The sequence below is a fragment of the Protopterus annectens genome, chromosome 6.part1, assembly GCF_019279795.1.
Source record: "Protopterus annectens isolate FY-2018-M chromosome 6.part1, PAN1.0, whole genome shotgun sequence".
In the NCBI taxonomy this organism is placed as follows: Eukaryota; Metazoa; Chordata; order Ceratodontiformes; family Protopteridae; genus Protopterus; species Protopterus annectens.
The window spans coordinates 280632788-280655982 of record NC_056738.1 but is presented as its reverse complement, the minus strand read 5'-3'; the positions used below and the strand labels follow the sequence as shown (position 1 = coordinate 280655982).

At 36.4% G+C, this 23195-nt stretch overlaps 1 protein-coding gene across 2 annotated transcripts in view; it reads left to right on the top strand.

Annotated features, from left to right (window-relative positions):
* The window catches only part of ERBB4 (erb-b2 receptor tyrosine kinase 4), a 4056904-nt gene that overhangs the window by 4009354 nt on the left and 24355 nt on the right, over positions 1 to 23195 (top strand). For both annotated transcript variants that reach the window (XM_044075709.1, XM_044075708.1), the window contains one exon: positions 21577 to 21874. In XM_044075709.1, the coding sequence (XP_043931644.1) occupies positions 21577 to 21874 (298 nt within the window). The remainder of the gene's footprint in view (positions 1 to 21576; positions 21875 to 23195) is intronic.

The window sequence follows — 23195 nt, the reverse complement described above, 5'->3', positions numbered from 1 at the left end:
CGATCCTCACTGTACTGAGATCCAAAAAAAAATAAACGTCGACTTCCTGCATTTACGCTCATGTGAGCATTAGACATTTTGACTTTTGTCAATCTAAAATAGACCCTATATATATATATATATATATATATATATATATATATATATATATATATACAAAATAGTTTTCACAGTTTTGCCTTTCATTTGTATGTAATCTAGTTCGATGTAAGCTATTGGAACTCCTTTTCTCTGGAAAAAAAGAACTGTAAAGGTTGCATGATATTGACTACCATTGTCTGACTTAGCAATATCACAAATAGATTGCTATATAAATACAGACTTCAGTACACTAATGGCATCCTGATCAGTAGTCTGATCCAATTTAGCCATTTATGGAAAGTTCAAATAATATTCAGCACATATTCGGTATATGCCATCTTCATGAGGAATCTCTACATAACCTCGGATTGTGGTCTCCTTGGAAATAAAGATTATGCCATTGGATCAATTGGATGATTTCTGAAATGAGTTATGCATAGCAAACTACAGCAATATATGCTCAATCTGTGTTCACTTACCAAGGCAAAATAAAACATCACACTTTTCTCAATTAACTGGTATGATTTATACAACAAGGGAGTTGCAACATACATTCTTTATAAATAAACAAACAAGGCCAAATTTCCTTACAAATACCTTTATTCTTCTCATCCCAAGCTCTGACAGTAACTCCACTTGTCTGATTTCTGGATGTTGTTTAATACTTCTTTGAAATTCTCTGAGCATCCTTGTAGTTACGAATAACACAGGGTTAATCAAGTTGACTTCAATTCATTTGTAAAAGATCATCACCTTCTCTTTTTGTATGTGAATGGCTCAACGTATCTGTTATATATATATTTGATTTCTTAGTCTGTAATTCATTTCAGATTAAATCTCTGCACTATAACAACATTCTTCTCAACCATACTGATGTATTCTGCAATGACAACTTCAAGTTACTCTGTAATGAGTAAACTTGTGTCCACTTCAACTACTTTCCATCCTTTTACTAATGAAGCATCTAGCAGCAACACATAATCAGAGGCAGATGCTTTCTAATCTGTGCCTATGTGTTCTGACACTTAGTGACTACCCTGGGCATATACACCACAGGATCCCATTTCGTAGCTGCCTGAAATCAAGCCATAGTACAAATACCTTAGCTCTGTAGTTCTATAATTTCATTTGTTCTTTTTCAGTTTGATGTTATATTGTCTGTCTATATTCTGTAAGCAATTTAGAAAATGATGATGTCCTTCTGTGGACTGTCCCCACACCAGAATACTGTCAGTGATATTAACAACATCATTAAGCTCTTAATATCACCTGTGCTATAGTCTACAAAATGCTTCTGTGAAGAGGAAATCCCAAAAGATAACAGAACAAATCTGTGGTTTACAAACAGTACACAACATGTAGGTCATAAATCTGTGGCTTGTAAACAGTACACAACATGTAGCTCATAAATCCATGGCTTACAAACAGTATACAACATGTAGCTCATACATCTGTGGCTTACAAATAGTATAAAACATGAAGCTCATAAATCTGTGGCTTACAAACAATACACATGTAGCTCATAAATCTGTGGCTTACAAATAGTATACAACATGAAGCTCATAAATCTGTGGCTTACAAACAGTACACAACATGTAGCTCACAAATCTGTGACTTACAAACAGTGCACAACATGTAGCTCATAAATCTGTGGCTTACAAACAGTACACAACATGTAGCTCACAAATCTATGACTTAGAAACAGTACACAACATGAAGCTCATTAATCTGTGACTTACAAACAGTACACAGCATGTAGCTCATAAATCTAAGGCTTACAAACAGTGCACAACATGTAGCTCATAAATCTGTGGCTTACAAACAGTACACAACATGTAGCTCATAAATCTGTGGCTTACAAACAGTACACAACATGAAGCTCATTAATCTGTGGCTTACAAACAGTACACAACATGTAGCTCATAAATCTAAGGCTTACAAACAGTGCACAACATGTAGCTCATAAATCTGTGGCTTACAAACAGTACACAACATGTAGCTCATAAATCTAAGGCTTACAAACAGTGCACAACATGAAGCTCATTAATCTGTGGCTTACAAACAGTACACAACATGTAGCTCATAAATCTAAGGCTTACAAACAGTACACAACATGTAGCTCATAAATCTAAGGCTTATAAACAGTACACGACAAGTAGCTCATAAATCTGTGGCTTACAAACAGTACACAACATGTAGCTCACAAATCTGTGACTTAGAAACAGTATACAACATGAAGCTCATAAATCTGTGGCTTACAAACAGTATACAACATGTAGCTCATAAATCTAAGGCTTACAAACAGTACACAACATGTAGCTCACAAATCTGTGACTTAGAAACAGTACACAACATGAAGCTCATAAATCTGTGGCTTACAAACAGTACACAACATGAAGCTCATAAATCTGTGGCTTACAAAGAGTACACAACATGAAGCTCATAAATCTGTGGCTTACAAACACTACACAACATGTAGCTCTTTTCTTCTTTTGTATTTTACTAAAATTCCTGATCAGCATCCCAGTGCATTTCAGAAAAGAAGTTTTCATTTTGCATTCATTGTCATTTTCTTCTGTGCTGCAAAGGGGATAATATTTTTATTGATTTGATTATTCAAGTCTTGCAGTTCCAAGTATATATAGATTTTATTGGGTTTAACCACAGTAACCATCACCCTTTGCAGTTTTAGCTGTACATTAATCTCACTATTTTTAACCATAACAAACATGGTATTCCCCCGGCCACTAGACTCTATCAGACTTGGCAATTCCTTTGCAGTTTCATCCTTTAGTGATGTTGCAAATTTCCTTGAGGAATGAACAAAATATATGTGAGGCACCCCCCTTAAACATCATGGTAGACATCCAGGACCAACAAATACAAAATTTCAGAATTATGAAACAAATCATTGTCTTTTAACAAGTGTATCATGCTTCTCGTCAACATTTCACACTGGTAAGTCAGATGATCAAGCATTAAATGACTTTCTTTTCCAGCTTCTATAAACTGAATGTTATATTTGAAGTGACATGTGATGTCCTAAATAAGCACTCTATGCACATCGTTCCTGTTGTCATGCAGCTCTGTGTTGCGAGCACCTGCACACTGTAATGTGCAGTGTAATTCAAACATTAAATGCATTGCATTTTCCATATTCCTTATTATTGCTTATTCTTCTCATTAGCATCTCATTTTAGCTGCATTTTTTGACTGATCTGAAGGAAGTATATATTACAGGCTATATTGATTTGCACTGCTGTAAGAACTACCCTGAGGTGCTTATGGCAGTAGTTAGGATGCAGCTGTTGTAACAGCACTGGCTGTTGTATATAAGTAACACAGTAGAATCTAATCTTGTTTATGTTCCTATAATGTAGGGTTGGCTGGGAAATGTCAGTTGCAACTGCATAGCAGCAAAATGTAGTCATCCACTACTGCGTACTTATAAATGTGATTTTACATAGGGCTGCTGCAAAATGTAGTCATCCACTACTGCATACTTTTAAATGAGATTTTACATAGGGCTGCTGCAAAATGTAGTCATCCACTACTGCATACTTATAAATGAGATTTTACATAGGGCTGCTGCAAAATGTAGTCATCCACTACTGCATACTTATAAATGTGATTTTACATAGGGCTGCTGCAAAATGTAGTCATCCACTACTACATACTTATAAATGTGATTTTACATAGGGCTGCTGCAAAATGTAGTCATCCACTACTACATACTTATAAATGCGATTTTACATAGGGCTGCTGCAAAATGTAGTCATCCACTACTGCATACTTATAAATGCGATTTTACATAGGGCTGCTGCAAAATGTAGTCATCCACTACTGCATACTTATAAATGAGATTTTACATAGGGCTGCTTCTGCCTAAACAATACTGCTCCAAATCGTATTCTATTAGAGCAGAGGATATAATTTATTACATATGAAACTTTGTATTTCTTCACTGACTGTATGGTTAAACTTGAATTACTGGTTTCATTAAATTCTATAATCTTGCTTAAGAGACAAAATTCATGGTTCAAAAATGATCTGTGGACCAGCCAACTTACCCATTTACCAATCTTCTTCTGCATAAACACCTAGATGGGTATTCATTCTGGAAAAGTAATGTCCTTTTTTCAGCAAACCAAGTTGGGGGCCAAGGAGCAGTAAACTACTGCTCTTTAAAGTAAGCTGTCATTCATAACCCCCAGATGCATCAATGAACAATTGCAATGAATCATTTGTCACTCACTTATACTACCAAAAAGATCCGCCTTTGAAATCAGCCAGAATTAAGGGCTGCAATTAGAGATATGATTTGACTTTCCTTGTAACTCTGACCCTGTGATTTTTTTTCTCATAGCTGGTCTGCAGGTTAGTTAATGATCTGGAAATAGTCCATGGAAAATTTATCAGGCTACTCAGTTCCATCACTTGGTTAACATTCACTTTTTTTAGCTAACAAAAATAATTTGATGCACAAGCTGAAAATTTCCAACATGTCCAGACATCAGCTTGAAGGCATGGAAATGTAAGAGGCTCTTGAGCTAAAAGTACTCCAGTCTTGTGATATAGCTCCTTAAAGGACACCACACCATTTTCTTTTGCCTTGCACCCCTTCACCTCCGATCACAAAATCATTAAAATAGTGGACTGCAAGCTGACAAAGGGACCTTTGCTCCCAACACCATTGCCAGGCTGCACTACATTTTTTGAAATTGATGCGTGCCACTACATCCCTATATACCTGACCAGGTCAAATAGTAAAAACCCAGATGTATACATGCAGGTGATAAGGGACATAACTCTCAACTGTCCAGACTATTGCCCCATATATTTGGTCTGTTGGTTTAATGGCAAATTACTGAGGATACTAAATAATGATATATATTTTAGTTTCTGACTTTGTTTCCTTCAGAAAATGCATGTTAACACAACTTCTGTTCTTCTAATTACTTTCTAAGTTTATGAAGGCAATATTTAAAGTCTGTCCCTATTTTTGGGCCTTTATCCCCATGTTATTTTAGGCTTTGTCCCAGTTTCTTGCTGTAAGAGGTGAAGAGGCACAATATTGGGACAAGTCAAAATGTTGATTCCACATCTATTTTTGGCAAAAAGGTATCTTTAAACTGTTAAAGGATATGCATGATGTAAACATAGGAGAAATATTGAAGTCTAACATCCTGCTTACAGATTACATCATTGAATGATAACCCATTTGAGTAAGAAAGATGGTGAATTAGTCAAAACTCTCTTTTTCTTTCTTTTTATTACCAAGCCTAGTAATTAGACCCTAAAAACTTCAAATGGGGGTGAATAGAAGGAACAAGTAATTTGCCCTTCTTCAATCACCTTCTACAATAAATCTTTTATAATTGCCCGATTTTCTGTAATGGAATTTAAATTCTTGCAGACTACAGCATTGGAAGTGGCCTTAGATTTGATGGGAACCATGAAGAGAAACATTGTACTAATTTCACCTTGATTTGGTGGTCAGAATAGTTATTTAAAAATCAAGCACCTTAGTCTTAATGGGAGTGGCACGTGAGAGCACTGGAAACCCTGAAAGGAGTTTCGTCTCTTGGCAGATTAGAATATGGGATGGTCACTTTCTGCTACTGAATCTGATTTACCCCATGGCATTCTCTCTTTTTAAATGGCAATGTTATGACTTATGCTGCCATACTTAAGCCAGCAGTGAACAGTTATATGCCTTCCCCTGCAGTGAGATCAAAAATGTACAAATCTATGAGTGCCATCAGGAATCACTAGTGCTAAATGTCCAGCATGCGTTACAGTTCAGCCTACTTGATTTTCACTGTTACCGAAAAGTGCCCTTGGCCTATCAATCAATCATTACCCCCAAACCAAGAACCAGTGTGTTGCTCATCCCAGGTGGGGTACTTATTAATCCTTAAGCATCCTAAACTTTTCATCATACCACAAACAAAATAATCCATCTCTGAAACAATGGTCTTCCCTAATAATTAGAAAGTAATTCAATAATGGTAGAGCTTGGAAAAGTCCATTCTCAATGATGAGTGCCCCTGTTATCAAACCATACCAGCAGTGGGGAAATCCTGTGATGCCCACACCAAGTTATTGTAAATAATATTCTAAGTTAAAATTATCCTTTCCTGAAATGAAACCAAGGACCAAATGAACTAAAATGAATGTGCTACCAGTTCACCTAACAAAATACCAAATCTGTCATATTGAAAGAATTGCATAATATCTTGATAATTAATGATCTTTAATGAATGCCATTCTTTTTTTTAATTTATATGCAGCCAGAGAAGCATCCATTTAATGGCAGTGTTATTATCTCATGCACTGTGTGCTATATAACTATGTCTAACTCACTCTAAGTAAAGCAAGATATAACAGTAACAAATGTAAGCCCTTCCTTAACCAAATGCTGACCTGAATTCTACAGTCTATGCTTGTGTAAATATGTATCCTAAATTAAACATATATTTGATAAATAAAATGACACTAGTGTAGTGATCCAAAGCAGGCACCAAATACATCAAGCAAAATATTTCTTGTGACAGCAGTGAGTAAAACAATTAACTATCCAAGTACAAGCACACGGCTGACAAAGTTTGTGAGATAGACTCACACCCTCTGTGAAAAACAATGATAACCAGATAGTGTGAAGTGGCACTCAAACTTAGCTATCAGTCTTTAAATAAAGACGATTGACTTAGCTTACATTTCTGACATGAAGTTTATTAAAAATAAGAAAAGTACTAAAAAGAATGGCTATAGTAATGTTTTTAATCATGCACAGCTTTAAACAAAATTAACTCAATTAATGAAGAGCCACCCACAACCCTCCTAAAACCTAATAACCAGTACAGCAATATAATTATAATTATAACCAAAGCTCAATTTTCCTACTAAAGAAGTAATTGGAAAGCATAACTACCACCATTGTGAAAATCTCTCAAAGAAGAGTCGATGAATGAAATGGACCCCGAAACAAACTTGACCACAGACATGGGTACATACAACACTGGCAAATTATGGCAATTGGACTACTCTCTCTCTCTCTTATTTTACTTTTTCTTTTTTTTTGTCATATTAAACAACCCTTACCTTGTCACAGACAAAGCTGATTTGATAAGTTAGGCTGCCACACTGAAATAATGCAGTTAAATGAGCTCTACCATTGCAAGCTACAAGCTGACCATTTACCAAACGAGTCAGAAGTGCAAAATGATTTGTGGCACAAACATCATATATCAGGTTGTCAAATGCTACTGTAGTGTGATTCAGATGGAATATGGATAAAAGCTTCATGTCTGGTAGAAGACAGACTTCCCTGTATTTAGCCAAAAAGCCCTGCAGTTAAAGGTCACCCATTTCTTGGCAGCCTTAACTAAAATAAATGTTTAAAGAGACGTCTATAATTAGCTATGCAAAAAAAAGGATCTAATAAAGGCTTTATCATTGAAAAGTAAGTGCTACGTATTTGAACAGACATATAAAATGCCCAGATTATAAACGACTGCAGATAATCTCAAAAGATATTACCACACATGATGTACTAGGATTCAGACTACAAATTTTACACTTCACATTTTGAACTAATGCCATCATCTCCAAAGCTTCAGAAAGTATAGGAGAATTCTCATTAACAATATAGAAAGCTATCTATAGCTGACCAACACAATGTCTGCTGTTAAGGAGAAAAAAAGAAAAGTGATTTATTTAGTCATTTTAACAAAGAATTCAACAAAATGTATAAAACTATTTGTGGTCAATCTATATTGTCAAAGCAAATTACTTATGTTCCCAAGACAGAAAAATCTTTAGCTGTGAAACTATTTTATTTTGTTCACTGACTTTTATTAACATTGTAATAAGTATCCAGTGAAAATTTATTTTTATCTCAAATACATGCTCTTGCATTTTCACGTAAACTGGTTACAGACTCGAAAAGGTTTCCTTAAGAAGACATGAAATCGTGGACATAACTAAAGGGAAGAACAAAAATGCACATGTACAACCACAATCATACCCATTTCCTATATTCAAATTTGAAGAAACTAAGTGTAAAGGATGGGATATTTCTCCACAACTATCAAACACATCTGTTATTTCTATAAGACTATTAACCGTTGACCATGTTAGTAGTAAAAATAAAATTCTAGCAAGCAAGATAATAATTTAACTTATTGTGAGATTGTATGATTCAATCAGTAATTATACACCTGGGAAAAAAACACTAATCCAAAGGGAAGAGTTTGTATGTGAATGGAAGGGTTATATAGCATTTTAAGGACCAAGCAAGATATCATTTGCAGACATTTTGTATCAGTAATCCAACACTCACTAGGAAACAAGTGTACCTGGGAGTGCCTTTCAGCTCATTGATAAAATCCACAGATTACTGCAAATCCTAATCTTTACCTAGTGCATAATAAATAAATTGAATTCTGTAGCTAACACTCTCCACCGTAATATATTTGAAGCATTCAGAGTGGTATAGCGCAACTTTGATGTGGTTCAGTTCTTCCTTGTAAATGATCTCTACCTGCTTCTTCACTATTTAAAATAATGATGATGCAGTTAGGACTGTGCTGTTCAAAAGGCTTATTTCATGATTTGTACACAAATCACATCAAATCACAATTCAGTGAACAAACATAAATGCAGTAGCTTAGTTAAAGTGGAGCACTAGAGGCAGCCATCGTAGGCAAAAATTGTTAGGAGTTACTATCAGCTGATTCCAAATACTGTTTAGTGCAGTGCTGCATTTGCAATCTGCTGCAGTTTAAAAGAAGTAAAATGAGATTTTGTCTCATTTTGAGGATGTCACTGAGGGCAAAAACAGCTAGCTACACATCTGCATGACTGCTCATGAATTATGGTTTGAAGTTTTGTAATTGACTGATATTACATACTGTGGATTGTAGTTATTTGTATGGCCTTTGTGGTATCAAATATATATTCTGTAAATAGAAGACTAGATAAAGGATTAAGAGAGAGCATCGTGTTTACTCAAACAGTGCATGCTATGTATCGGCATCTCTGAATGAAGTCTTTCATCCTTTACTGACTACAAGAAATGACTATTAAAATCTTCCATTCTTTCTTTAATTTGCAACTGACATCACATACTCTTTTATTTTTAAACAAGATCCTGTATCCTAATGGCATTTTAAGGTGAAGAGAAAGGAGAAGAAAAAGCCTTTACATCTTTTCAACTTATTTCTGAAAAAAAAACTGTAGACAATTGCAGCGTGTTTCATTAATTGGAAAGTACCATCAAACTTTAAAAGACAAAACTGAAGTACAGTTTTCAATTATAAATACTTCATAACAATGTGTATAAATGGCCATATAAAGTGATTGATGTACAGCATTATGATGATTAATTAAAGCAACATCAGAAGGCAGGACCATATATATAATCTATGGTTACCTACTAGTCAGGCTGAGAGAAAATATTAAACAGAGCTAACCCAAATTAAAGACTTCTCTTCATGAGCTACCACAGCAGATATTAGTAGCCTTGTTTCTTTAATTTTCCCACAATACTCCCAAAAAAATACAAATAATTTAAGAAACTCTCTATAGAAACATACAGAAATTGTTTAAATTAACAAGAAAGTTGGTGAGTAACTGTATAGCATATGGTGTTACCTTTTCTTCTACTGGACTTTAAGTTAACAGTTGGTTGGTCCACAATCCTTCTGAAGACTATAGTATATTATTTAACAGTTTAAGACAGATGACCCACGTTTGTCAAGCACATTTTTACTAAATATGTCAACATAATAAAGCTATGAATGCCCAGACTTGTGAAGTCTGAACCTGTAAAAGAGATAACCCAGAATTAACATCATGTGCAGAGGATTTGAAGAAGCAGTTAAAATAGAGAGACTGATGAATAAAATTGTAGCTGGAGGACCAGCTTCTACCAAGAAGCACATGGCTGGAAAAGCAGAGTGATGCAATTGTAGGAGTGGCTATCTCACAGTACTTGGTTTCCAGTTTGCTTCTCTGTGTATATTCCTTTTGTCTGCATGTTTTCTGGATGTAGTTATTGGTTTTTGCAGGTTGCAACAATTTCCTTCCTCATCCCATTAACACACAGGTAGGCAAACTGACAATTTTTTTAATTCTTTACAGGTATAGGTGTCTTTATATGTCTGGGTGCATGCACAAGTGTGTTTTACCTCATATGTATAGTATCTCATCCAGAATTAGTCCTCTTCCTGGAGACCTTTGAATGCCAGGATAGGGTCAAGTTCTCCAATGACCTTGGATATGATAAAGTGAGTTTAAGAAAATGAATGGTAGAATGATGAGCTGATGTATAAATTAAATGCAACTTTTTTAAACTAACCTTAAGAATTTTAGAAATAAGCCATTCAATATGTTAATCCTCTTCTTTTGCAACTTTTAGTATTGCTAGCTACAATTCTGATAATCATTTTATTATTTGAAAATAACCATCAATGGTGTAGGAAACATGTCCGGTTAACAACATATTCCCAGATACCTTAAGTCATTCAGTGCCATATGTGTGGAATTTATTCATTTGAAGTCAGTAACACAGGAAATAAAATGCTACAAGGTGCCACTGAAATGTGTCCTGTAATAGAAAAGGTTGATTCCATCTAAGGAATAATAGCTGTATCACTTGACTACAATTATTTGCTACCAGCAATAGACTTCTTAAATTTAAATGTTATATTATCACCAGTTGAAATTCACGGACCTTCCCTGGTGGGGGGGGGGACACAAACACTTCAGATTTATACACTTTTTTATTTTTGTACTTCAGTTTGAGACAACTACATCATAAAACAATCTAGTTTGAAAGTCCTGCATTTTGATTTTGAATACATTTTAAGGAAAGGCTGATTGTTCAGCATTTTGGAGATGCATTTGGCTCAGTCTTCTGTCCCTCTAAACTGTTTGTGTATTCAGCTGTGTCAATCTCCTTGTACAGTCATTGATTAAATATATCAGTCCCAACCAGTGCATTGCTTCATCGTATAAATAATGTATTTGCATAATTTACCTAAAAGAGAATGTGACATTTCCTAGCACGTGTTCTCCTTACCTTGCTGCTATGAAAAGTTTTTGTAATCAATATCCACACCCTTGTCGATCTATTCTATTTAATCAATTCTTCCTATCAAATGAAGTCACTCAATAAGGGGACTTAACTGATGGGAAACAAAATATCTAGAAGATAGCGCTGCAATGTCTACATTTACAGAATCATAAGCTACTATCATTACTATGTATTTATCTCTACTCACTGGAAAGTTAGTGAGATGAGATATGGAGACAGCACTTATTGGAGAGGAAACTAACTTCTGTGTGATTTGTGCTCAAAATAAGCATTAGCAAATGCAGTATTTCTTTACTGTAGCTGAAATAGCATGTATACATCAGCTGTTTATCATCTGTATGATGTATTATTATGTAGTACTTCCATTTTGAATGAACAACAGTGCAGTATAATTCTGAAACAGAAAAACATAAGTTCTTCTGTCATTATATAGGGTGTGAGGTTATTGACATTACACCATTCATCTGTCTTACAAACATTTGCACCTGCCAGAGATTATAAATATAGCTTGTTTTTTAAAATTCTTGCAGCAGATGGGTTTCAATGTCATTTACCTTCTGATTAATTATTGTGCTTTTTTTCATTGCCTTTCAAATTCTGTGTTATTGCAATTGTGGTGCCTATTTGTATCATCCATTTACTCTGAGAAGAACTTCTAATTACTTTTTGGTGAAACAAACAGAAATCATAATAATCGTTTTAATGCATAATCAGAGAAAACTTGAAATAAACATACATATTTATACATGTATAACATCAATTGCACTAATTACCAACAAAATTAGTTTGTGTTATTTTCTAAGGAAGTAGAATTTCATGTAAGTGTGTGTAATTTCATTTCATATTAAGCAAAATTGGACTAATGAACAGCTAAATATATTGTTAATAAAAATAATAACTGTACTACAACATTGCTTGTTATAGCCTTAATATATTGTATGACATTTGATGGTGATACTAGTACAGGAATAGATATAGAATATAAATTTGTTGGAGAATCCAAGGAGTGAACATGGGTAGCATTAAGGCAACACTGACTGCCACCTAATGCAAAACTTTTAACATATTATTATTTATGATAAAATAGGTAAACACTATGTGAGAGATGTGATCTGTAATATAAATCATGTCCACCTTCTGCTTCCAGGGACAACAGTGACCCTTGACATTTTTGTTCTTCACCTAAAGACAAACTGATAGGTCCATAGGTACCAGTCTTATGTATGTCTGTGTTTGAGAGTAACATTATGCATCCTTTATGCACTCTAGGAATTTAATTTGTCATTCCATGAGTTGTAAACATATTTGATACTATTGGTTATTCTTTCAGTTCTGTGAGAATTTTAGGCTAAATACTATAATTTCCCAGTGGTTTGCTTACTTGTATTTTTTTTTTTATTTTATGAATGGACAGATATCACATGCTTATCCTGGACACATCACACTTGCAAGATAGTTAATCAATCTTCTCTTCCATTAGAGTACTAGTTCTAGTTTTCTATCAGCTGCCTCCCCAGTTTCATAATGTTTCCTTTGATTTATCTTACTTAATTTGTTACTTTATATACAAAACAGCTTTTGTTGTCACTTTTAACTGGACTACCTTTTTTTGTCTTTAGTGTGGATCCTTTCTTCTTTTAATTAATATTGTCTGCCTTTCTACTGCTGTATTTGTTTATATTTTGTGATAGTTCTTCATTTTCATCAGCACCATTGCCTTTTTATTGGAAACTACTATTTATTCCACAAAAAGGCTTGCTATATCTGTAAACACCATTATTATGCATTTTGCTGCATCATACTGTAAGCAGTGTCCATTTTGTAGAAGCCTACCCCAGAACTTCATGATGCTTGCTTTAAATTAGAATCTAGAGTCAATGATGCAATGCACTTTTTGGTGATCATCTGTTTCCAAATGGCTGTTGATTTCCAGACATGGTTTCCCCTTGGCATATGAAAATACCACATATAGAAGGTTTCTGTTTTCAGTAGGTTTCAACACTAGTTGTCTGAGGCCTGTCCCTTAAAATCAGTCTTGGTATTCAGTGTGGCTGCTTTTTAAGATGCCCAAACAACATTTGGAATATTAATTCTGCCATCAGAAATGCATCCCCTTGCCTGGTAATCCTGATGAATCTTCTGTGCTCCTCCTATACCTTTCCTCTCCATCCTGTATAAAATCCTTTATATGTGGTGCACCATTTCTAAAGTCCAATGGGACCCATTCTATCACCTGACTTCTGTGTTTATTTCTGGTTTATCTATTACTCCTTTAATATAGAAAATGTATGTCTCCAAATAGTTCATGCACCCTTAACCTTCTTTAAAGTGGGTGCCTCATTAAGTTCATATATCTGTCATTCAGTGTTTCCACGTATTGCTAGTGCACAGTGTGCATATTCATTGGTGTTGTACAGTGTACCCATGCATTGATATTGCATAGTGTGCCCATGCATTCTAGTGCACAGTGTACTCCATCCATTGGTAATGCAAAGTGTGCCCATGCATTTTAGTGCAGAGTGTACCTCATGCATTGGTAATGCACAGTATACCCACGCATTCTAGTGCACAGTATACCCCATGCATTGGTAATATATAATGTGCCCATGCATTCTAGTGCACAGTATACTCCATGTATTGGTAGTGCACAGCGTGCCCATGCATTTTAGTGCACAGTGTACCCTATGCATTGGTAATGTACAGTGTGCCCATGCATTCTAGGGCATGATGTATCCATGCATTTGTAAAGTATAGTGTTCACATGCATTCTAGTACATGGTGTACCCCATGCATTGGTAATGCACAGTGTGCCCAAACATTCTAGTGAATGGTGTACCCCATACATTGGTAGTGCACAGTGTGCCCATGAATTGGTGGTGCACAGTCTGCCTAGGCATTCTAATGTACAGTGCACCCCTCACATTGGTAGTACACAGTGTTCCCCATGCATTGGTAGTGCATAGCACACCCCTGAAATTTGCAGTGCATAGTGTACCCATGCATTATTACTGCATAGTGAACCCATGTATCATTAGTTTACAGTGTACTCAAGTGCTGGTGGTGCACAGTGAGCACATGCAATGGTAGTACACTTTGCAAGTAAACTAAAGAGATAATATAAGCCCAGGTTATGCACAGCCCAAGTGACTGTTTGTATCAGTGCACATGGCTTCATGCCAGTAAGCACTACAAAGTACATCATTTTAGTAAAGTGCAATGTATGAACATAGCCTAAGGAGGGCAATACATAAACACCCATTCACATTATTGTTTAAATTTCAAGAACATGTAGTAGGCATGTTTTCTAGGAGTATGTTATATATAACGTACTGTTTTACTGTGCATTAGGGTAGCCATGGTGGTGCAGTGGTTAGTGTTGTCACCTCAAGCAAGAGGTTCTCCGGTTCAATCCTCGGCTGGGGTGCCTTCTGTGCAGAGTCTGCATGTCCTCCCTGTGGTTGCGTGGGTTTCCTCCGGGTACTCCGGTTTCCTCCCACATCCCAAAGACATGCTGTAGGTGGATTGGACACTCTAAATTGGCAATAGGCGTGCGTGTGTGTGTGTGCCTTCCGTGGAAGGTTGGGCGCCGGGCTGGCAACTCGACACTGTAAAACTCCACTGCCAATCATGAGCAGACAGGTGATCTGCTGTGGCGACCCCTAACTGGGAAAAGCCGAAAGAAGAAGACTGTTTTACTGTGCATTACAGTAGCAATACTTTTATGTGCAACAGTAGTTAAAAGCTGATTAGGTCAGAGATGAGGTTGTTCAGTACAATAGCAGCAGACTGTCAAGGACGATCCACTGTCAAGCTATCTTACCTGATACTGTAGCATAACATACAAATCCTGAATAGTATTATTCTGCTGTTTGGAGATGTGGAGTTTTCACGTCATATCAGCAAGCAAGTATGCAGGCTGCCACTGCTGAAAATTATTATATGGTGCCATCCCAGAATGCATAATTCTGGATAGTGTGATTATGCAGATGGGGGAGTGGATGGTTCCACACACCATATCAGCAGATGAGTGTATAGGCTATCTACTATTTAGAAATATTATATGGTACTGTACCAGAATAAATTAGACATCAGACTTATTTATGCATAATGTGATTATGCTGTTTGTGGAGTTTACAGAAGAAACAAGAACATTCTCAGTACCTGTGCATATGTTCTTAACAATACATATTCATGTTTTCAACATGTGAAATAAGATGCAGCATATCTGCAGGATGGGGAAGACAGAGACTGGATAATTACAGTGATACTGAAGGTAACTTTCTAATGCAATCACTCAGTATGCATGGCTTTTGGATGACGGGTAGAGGGGCTATTCTGGACCCAGCTGTGGCTGTTCTATGGGGCATAAACTGGATTGGTGGGTACAAATTAGAAAATGAGCCAGGTTCACATAACTTCTCTGGCATGTTGTACTATGAAGAGAATAAGGTACAAATGTTTACAAGAGAGAAATTCAACACATGGGGTGAGCCGCCACTGTCCAACAGACTGACAGACATTGAGGAGTCGGGGGGAAGGGGATGTGGGTGTTGCTCCTGGACTAACCCATTCCACCCAAGTCAGTGGTTGGTGATAGACCAGGTCAATAGTTCCAGTGGTTTGGATACATAGTTGTTACACTTGTGGGTGTACACTATAAACATAGTCACAATGCATATTTGCTTTCATAGGCTCAACAACAGTGCAGCAGGTTGCCACCAACAGAGAAGGTGAGGCTACTTTAGAAGGACTTGGCTGTGTATAGAATCCTTTCCCACATGTCACAAGCTATCCATGTAACATGACATAAGGTGCTCACTATAGTGTTTTCAAAGGTATATATTGCCAGGTGAAAGCATTGATAGGCAACATGTAGAAATAGCAAATACAACTTAAAAAAACAAAAAAATAAAATTATGAAATACCACGAAGACCACTGATCCAAGAAGTAAGCAAATTTAATGAAACACTTAGCGCCTCGGCTTACACAGTCTTCCAAGAGTAAAAACACTACAAAATACTGTTTGCTTATATACAGCATATTGCATAAAACAATTAATCAATTAAGCATACAATTCAAATCACATACTTCCAATTACATTCTTTGTTGAATCCCTGAGGCTTCAAAGTACCATACTTTAAAATCAGCAGGGTTTTTTTTTTTTTGTAGTGTTTTTACTCTTGGAAGACTGTGTAAGCCGAGGCACTAAGTGTTTCACTAAATTTGCTTACTTCTTGGATCGGTGGTCGTGGTGGTATTTTAACATGTAGAAATAGCTTGGACAAGGTGCTAATGTTCACACGTCTACAGAGTATGGCAATGCTGCTCAGATACCTGGAGATGTGTCACAGTCAGATGACAAAGTGACATTAGTGCCTGTCCAAGTCCTTGGTAGGGAGAAATACTCCATTGTGAGTGTATATATAGCAAAAGATATTGGTCCCCCTGTAGATACACTGGCTGAATGCACACCATTCCCAGTGTATTAGTAGATGAAGATAGTGTGCTCCTGTACATCTGCAGCTTGAATGCACACCATATCCTGTGTATGAATCGATTAAGACTGTAGGCATCCTGTTTATGTACAGGTTAAAGACGCACCATTCCCTGTGGATGTATGGCCAAAGGTAGTGGAGCACTTTTGTTAGCACTGTTTGAATGCACACCATCCATTGTGTATGAGTGTGGGAAGTTAGTGGCCCCTTGTATAAGTATGGGTTGAATACACAACATCCCGTGTGTATTAATGGATGAAGATAGTGACATCCTGTGTATGTACAGCCTGAATTCATATCATCTCATATTTATGAATGGATAAAGATAGTAATTTCCCTTGTTGAAAGCATACCATCCCTATGCTTTAATTGGTGAAGACAGTGGGCTCCTGCAGATGTACGTGTTGAAAGTACACTATCCTTTGTGCATTAATGGAAGAAGATAGTGGCCCCGTTTGATGTTATTGTTGAGAACACATCAGCACCTGTGTATATATGGCTGAAATTAATGGGCTGTCCATGGATGTACTGGTTTAAACAGTCCTCTGCAAACATATGGCTAAACATAGTGGACCCCTTATGGGTACACTGATTAATTGCAACACCACCCCTTAGGTGGGTGGATTCAGTTATATCTGAAAGATTCAGCATGCTCTGTCTATGACCAGAATTCCAGCTTGAGAGGTGAACACTGTTCCTAACCTGGCCATACCCACCACAGGCAAATAAACAGGGGTATGTGACATCATCAAACATCTCAGGTGTCCCTTAATGTGATGACAGCACTGGGCATTAAACTGATGACATTCAGGAATATAATCCAGGGACAGTTTGCTGTCACACAGTCCTTAATGGAGTGGGTAGGCATGTTATATGATCTTTGTGATAATGCCTCCCAGTTACACAAAGACATAGATACCAGACATATGAAGTGATATTTTGGTAAAGGCTATAGAGGCATACTGTACTGCATTGATAACCAACCTGAAATGGCATAGATATGCCGTACCTTCACATCTGATTACACTGGCAGTGTTTTTAATGGCTAGGGTAGAGTATGGATATAGATTTCCATGCAGTCAAGCTTTCCAATGTGTGTACTGGCGACTATGAAGCTTGCCATCTTTTTATGTGCTTCACTCATATGTTATTATGCACTCATTACCCCACATTTTATTTGGTTTACTGTCATAAGTACGAAATACAGTTGGCTGAAAGAAAACAATATCGACTTCCAAATCTGAAAACGGAGTGTACCAATATGCAAAATGTCGAATCCACGTACTAATATGAGACTTCAACCTTACTCGACATTAATAGAATGCAGTCCTTCACTTCACCAGACATAAAGTGAGGTGGGGAACTGTCCCCCCCACACTCCATGCAAAATATATATTCTAAGTCCAATATTGCACTATAGTGGGGAACAGGGTACATTTCCTGATTCCCACTGTACTGCAATCTCTAGTTCGATGACTGACCTCATCTTTGTGAATGCACTGAGCATTTGCTAAAACAGAACTCGCACAAGGGAAGGATCAGCAACACGGGTCAGCCAAATGTCATTTGAAAACCCATGGTCACCAAAACATCCCTCAGCAATTTAAATGTAAACCATTTTATTTTACATCTACTTAAGTGCTCATTTCTATGTAAAGAATTTTATCTGTGCAAGCTCTTGTGCAGCTGTGCAGTGTACGTCTACGAATCAAAAATACCAGGATGTTGCTGACAGCCACCCCTACAACTTATTGATACTGCACAATGTTGTATATGAATTTCAGCCTCTGAATCCAAGACTTCCCGTCTGTAGAAAGATTTCCACCAAGTTCTGAGTTTTTGGTGGTTTTAGATTTATTGTTTTATGCCAAAATATGAAGATTTTCTTGGAAAGTTGGATGATCCTGACATATTTTTCATGCAAACACAAAATTCAGAAAAGACTGTTTTTATATGCCTTAGTTTTTAAATGTCACATGCAAAATCTGAAAAAAAGGAGACTAATGCAGAGGTGCATTCAGTTTGTCATTGTGCCCCACTCAACCCAAATTCAAAATATTGAGGACTCAAAAGAAATAATAAAGTCTTCCTGAAGGTGAGGACAAAAATCTCTTCCCAGACTTGACAAATATTAAAAAAAATAATAACTCAAGGTCTGTAAGGTTATGGAAGCCCCTTGCTGCAGTTAGTAACATACTAAGCTACTATGCATATTCATTTGGGATATGCTATATGACCCATAGCTGTTAAAATGAAAGTTGGTATTGCACTCACACCCCATCAGCAATTGCAGATTGTGTCTCCTAACAGCTTGTGCCCAGGGTAGCTGCCCCCTTTATCTCATTGTAGTTATAACTGGTCAATGAATGCACACAAAATTACCAGGATGCCTCTGTCATTAGCAGCAGCAACTGGGCTCCCCATTCCAACCTACTAACTCTACCTGTCTTATGAGGCATACTAGATATGTGATTTCTTACAGCTTTAAAAGTACAAAGTAGACTGGAGTGTAAAGCACGTGGCAGGGTTGGGTTCTTCAGTCTGCAGTTAAAGCTAAAGGTTGAACACACTGAATGGCAGGGACAATGTAAGATAACTAGGGCATGCACATGTGGCTAACACAAAACTAATATCAGCTGTAGGTTTCCTGTACAAAATACTACATGGGGTAATCTACAGGTGTCAGTGCTTTTCTGTTAGCCATGAGTTTGCACTCCTATTATGTTGTATGGTCTCTGCAGTATGGGACTTCCTTCGGGCCCATGGTCTCTGAACCGAAATTATTGCTTTTAATACATTTGCTGCAGATTATATAGCAGACATTGCTAAGAGAATACATTAATTATCTCTTTATTCAGGGCAATTACATCTTATAACCCTTTGTGGAGGAAGTACTGTGTACCTCTCACTGTAAGAAAGCATTATAATATTTTATATATAAACACAGTCCTTGTTAATATTTACCTGCTAGTCCATTATTTCTTACAGAAATTCTCCAAATGCTATGGACAAACTTGTCCATTCTACATGCTTATTGATTCCTGACACATTTCCAGTGCTGTCTGTAAGGACTACAGTGTTTATCCATAGCAGAAACAACAATACCATTCATAATATTAATGGTAAGAGATGCGTTATTAATGTACATCGGGAATATTATAATTCTGGTGCTCTTTATCCTCTGAAGTGTCCAAGTGAGAAATCAGCTACTATACTAGGATGGTTAGATTACTCATTTCTGAACATCTGATGGACATTAAAAATTCTGCAGCAGCTATTACTGTTGAAGATTTTTTTCTATGAACAAAATAGTGAGTTTGATCAGTTGAGACTTTTTAATATGTAAGAAGGTAGAAATTACAGTTTATTTTTGACCTTTTCTAACATTTCATTACATAAAGAACCAAGGTTTGTTTTTACTTTTAATACTTTGCATCTTAATGATATGAATACAAAATTGAATCTTAGAAATTTAATACAATGTTTGTATTTATTTGAATGGTCTGCTACCCTTCCCCCTCCCCTTTTATCTCTTAGTTACTAATGGACATAGTATTGGTGTGCATCATGTGTTTTCAGTCATGTGATTTAACAGGTAGTATGCTGAGGCACTAGTTGTTTTAAACTTAGTTTTTTTCTTCCTATTTAGTTCCATACAGTGCTTGTTCAAAGTTTCATGTGGGTATGTGCATGTTGAGTATGTGAGTGTGCGGTTGTGGATGTGTAAGTGTGCGCGTGTGAGTGTGTGTACGCATGTGTGGAGTGTTTATGTGTGCATGCATGTGTGTGTGTGTGTGTGTGTGTGTGTGTGTGTGTGTGTGTGTGTGTGTGTGTGTGTGTGTGTGCGCGCATGTGTGTATGTGTGTTCACTCCCCACAACAGTGCTGTTTTACAGTAGGAGCAGCAACGTTTTTTTATAGAACACATGAAGGAGCACTGACTAAAATTGCTGTTCGTGCATATATTGGGGTGGCTGGAAATTCCCAAATTATAAAACCTCTTAAGCAAATTGAACTACTTGAACTACAGTCAGCAAGTTGAGCATGTAAGTGCAATGGTAACACCATGTCTGTAGCCAGCTTTTGTGCAGGGGGCAGCTTCCTTTCAATTGTGTTCATGCTGTGTTTCTCATATGTGTATTTATTATGATCATGTGTTTGCTTATTTCATGTTATCTTCTCATTTCTGAGGTAATAGTGTGCAGGTATGGAAGTTACCAGTATCTTTTTCCACTGGTCCTTCACAATTAAGTACCATATTTCTGTGTCTTGCCTATTATTTGCAAGAGACCCCTTTCTAAAGAGCAAAGCTGTTTAGCAGATAGTAGTCTGTATACTTTGTACTAACCTACATACAAATGAACTGTTATGATGGTCAGCTCTTATTTTCACTTTTTTAATATCCTTTGAATATCTGTTAGGTGCCATGAGGTTTCTAACATCCAGGTAAACAAATAGAAATGCACTTTATTTAAAGCCTTATGTTTGCTTCCTGATTATTTGAGAGTATTTTACTTTAATCCTGGCATATCTGTAAAGTATTGTATCACATGGCTGTCACAAGATCTCTCAACAGTTTGGTGCTGAGAAACAGAAGCAAATACCTATTGTTGTCTCAGTCAGATTAATCAAGGCTAGTCTAGTTACTTAGAGAATCTCCGACTTGTCTTCCATTGTAAATGATACCCATAAGGCATCTGTACAGATTATTAAAGAGCATACTACAACGCACCAACACTTTATTGTGAAAAATGAGCACCCATATGCATACAACATTAAGATTTCATACAACGTCCTATGGCTGTCTCATCTGAACAGCTATGAAATGAATGCACATTCAAGCTTGTTACAGTAAAGATGCAGTATTACTATTTGGTTTGTATACTTCCTTTTCTGCAGAATCAGTTTGGTTATAGAGATGGAGGTTTTGGTGCTGAAGTAGCAATGGTGATGCCATGCCGAACAGCAACCTGTGGAATTCCTGAAGCAGCAGGAGGAGAAGGCCCACCTAGAGATGTCTTTGATGGAGTATGTTGTAATGGCACTCTCAGGAAGCAGTTACTGCCACGCACCAGGGAGGAAAGCACCGCACAAAGATACAGTGCAGACCCTACTGCATTTCTTTCTGAAAGAACCCAACGAGGAGAAATGGACGAAGAAGGGTACATGACACCAATTCAAGAAAAATCCAAAAAAGGCAAGTATGGTATATATTGGGATTCCTCAGTAATTCCCATTTAAGTAATCAGCTAATGATATACTATGAATAAACAGATAATGCGTGGTACCATTTGCAAAATAAATTATGCACAATTTGATAGTTTTAAGTATGCATAATACAAATTTTTGTTTTTCTTTTTTAATTTTTTTCAAAAAATATATTGCACTAGAATACAACAAAATAATTATATTCATTACTATACGTTATTCATACTTAAATTACAAGGGTGATTATAGCTTAGGAGGTACCTATGAACCTCTAATATTATTGTTGTGGAAACAGCAGACTTACCAGATAACTTTAGAAAAGAATTCATGATTTTATCATGAATAGGCTGCCATATTAATTCTGACTGCAGCTATAGTGTGTAAAGATATTTCTGCAATACTCTTATTACACTAGATTATACACTTATTGTTTTGTTACTACACTATATTATTGCTGTTATTACTCCTTCAGTGTACTTTTTGTATTCCTTCTGTATATTTTTGTCTCCCTACAATGCATTATTATTCTTATTAATTTTGTATTTAAGAAGTGCACTTTTTGTATTCATACAGTGATGTTTTTGTACTCCTATAGCACATTTATTTATTGTATCTCTGTAGCATATTTCTTTATTTTTATTTATATGCATTCATACAGTGTATTAGTTTGACTATAGTCATTCTTAAGTTTAATTTCATTGGTTACTTCTGCAGCTAAAGATACCCGAGTTTATATTCCATGGTATGAGGTTATATGCAGTTGCACAAGGAAAAGAAGTTGTTTCAGCACTGCTCTTTGTTATAAAATAGTCAGGACAAGTAACAGGGTGTTGTATTTTTGATCAGCTTATCAGCTAAAGCACAAATCTAAAGAGCACGGTGCTCTACCTAGCTTTTTAATAACTGCATTATACTAAAGTCCATTCTGTAAGTGGTTGTGTGTATAATGATGCACTTAAGGAAGCAGAAGAAACGTAACAAGAGAAGAACTTATCACATGGCTGGTGTATTTGAGTAGTCCTTAATCAGATAAACAGTTTCCTCTCCTCAGTTTGTTTCCCTTCTCTGATATCTCATGCTTCATGGATGATTAAACCCCTAGTTGTGGCATATTGCCTTAAGCATAGGCAGGTTATTACAGATATTTACTGCCCTTTTTATGAAGAAGATTTTATTAATGTCATACCTGAATCTCACCAACATAGCAAATGTCCTTCTTTCATAGTCTCTGTGAGTCATTCACTTAGCTGTCACCCTAAATTTGAAAAAACATCTGCATTCCTTTACTTTATTCTTTTCTGTTCCTTTTC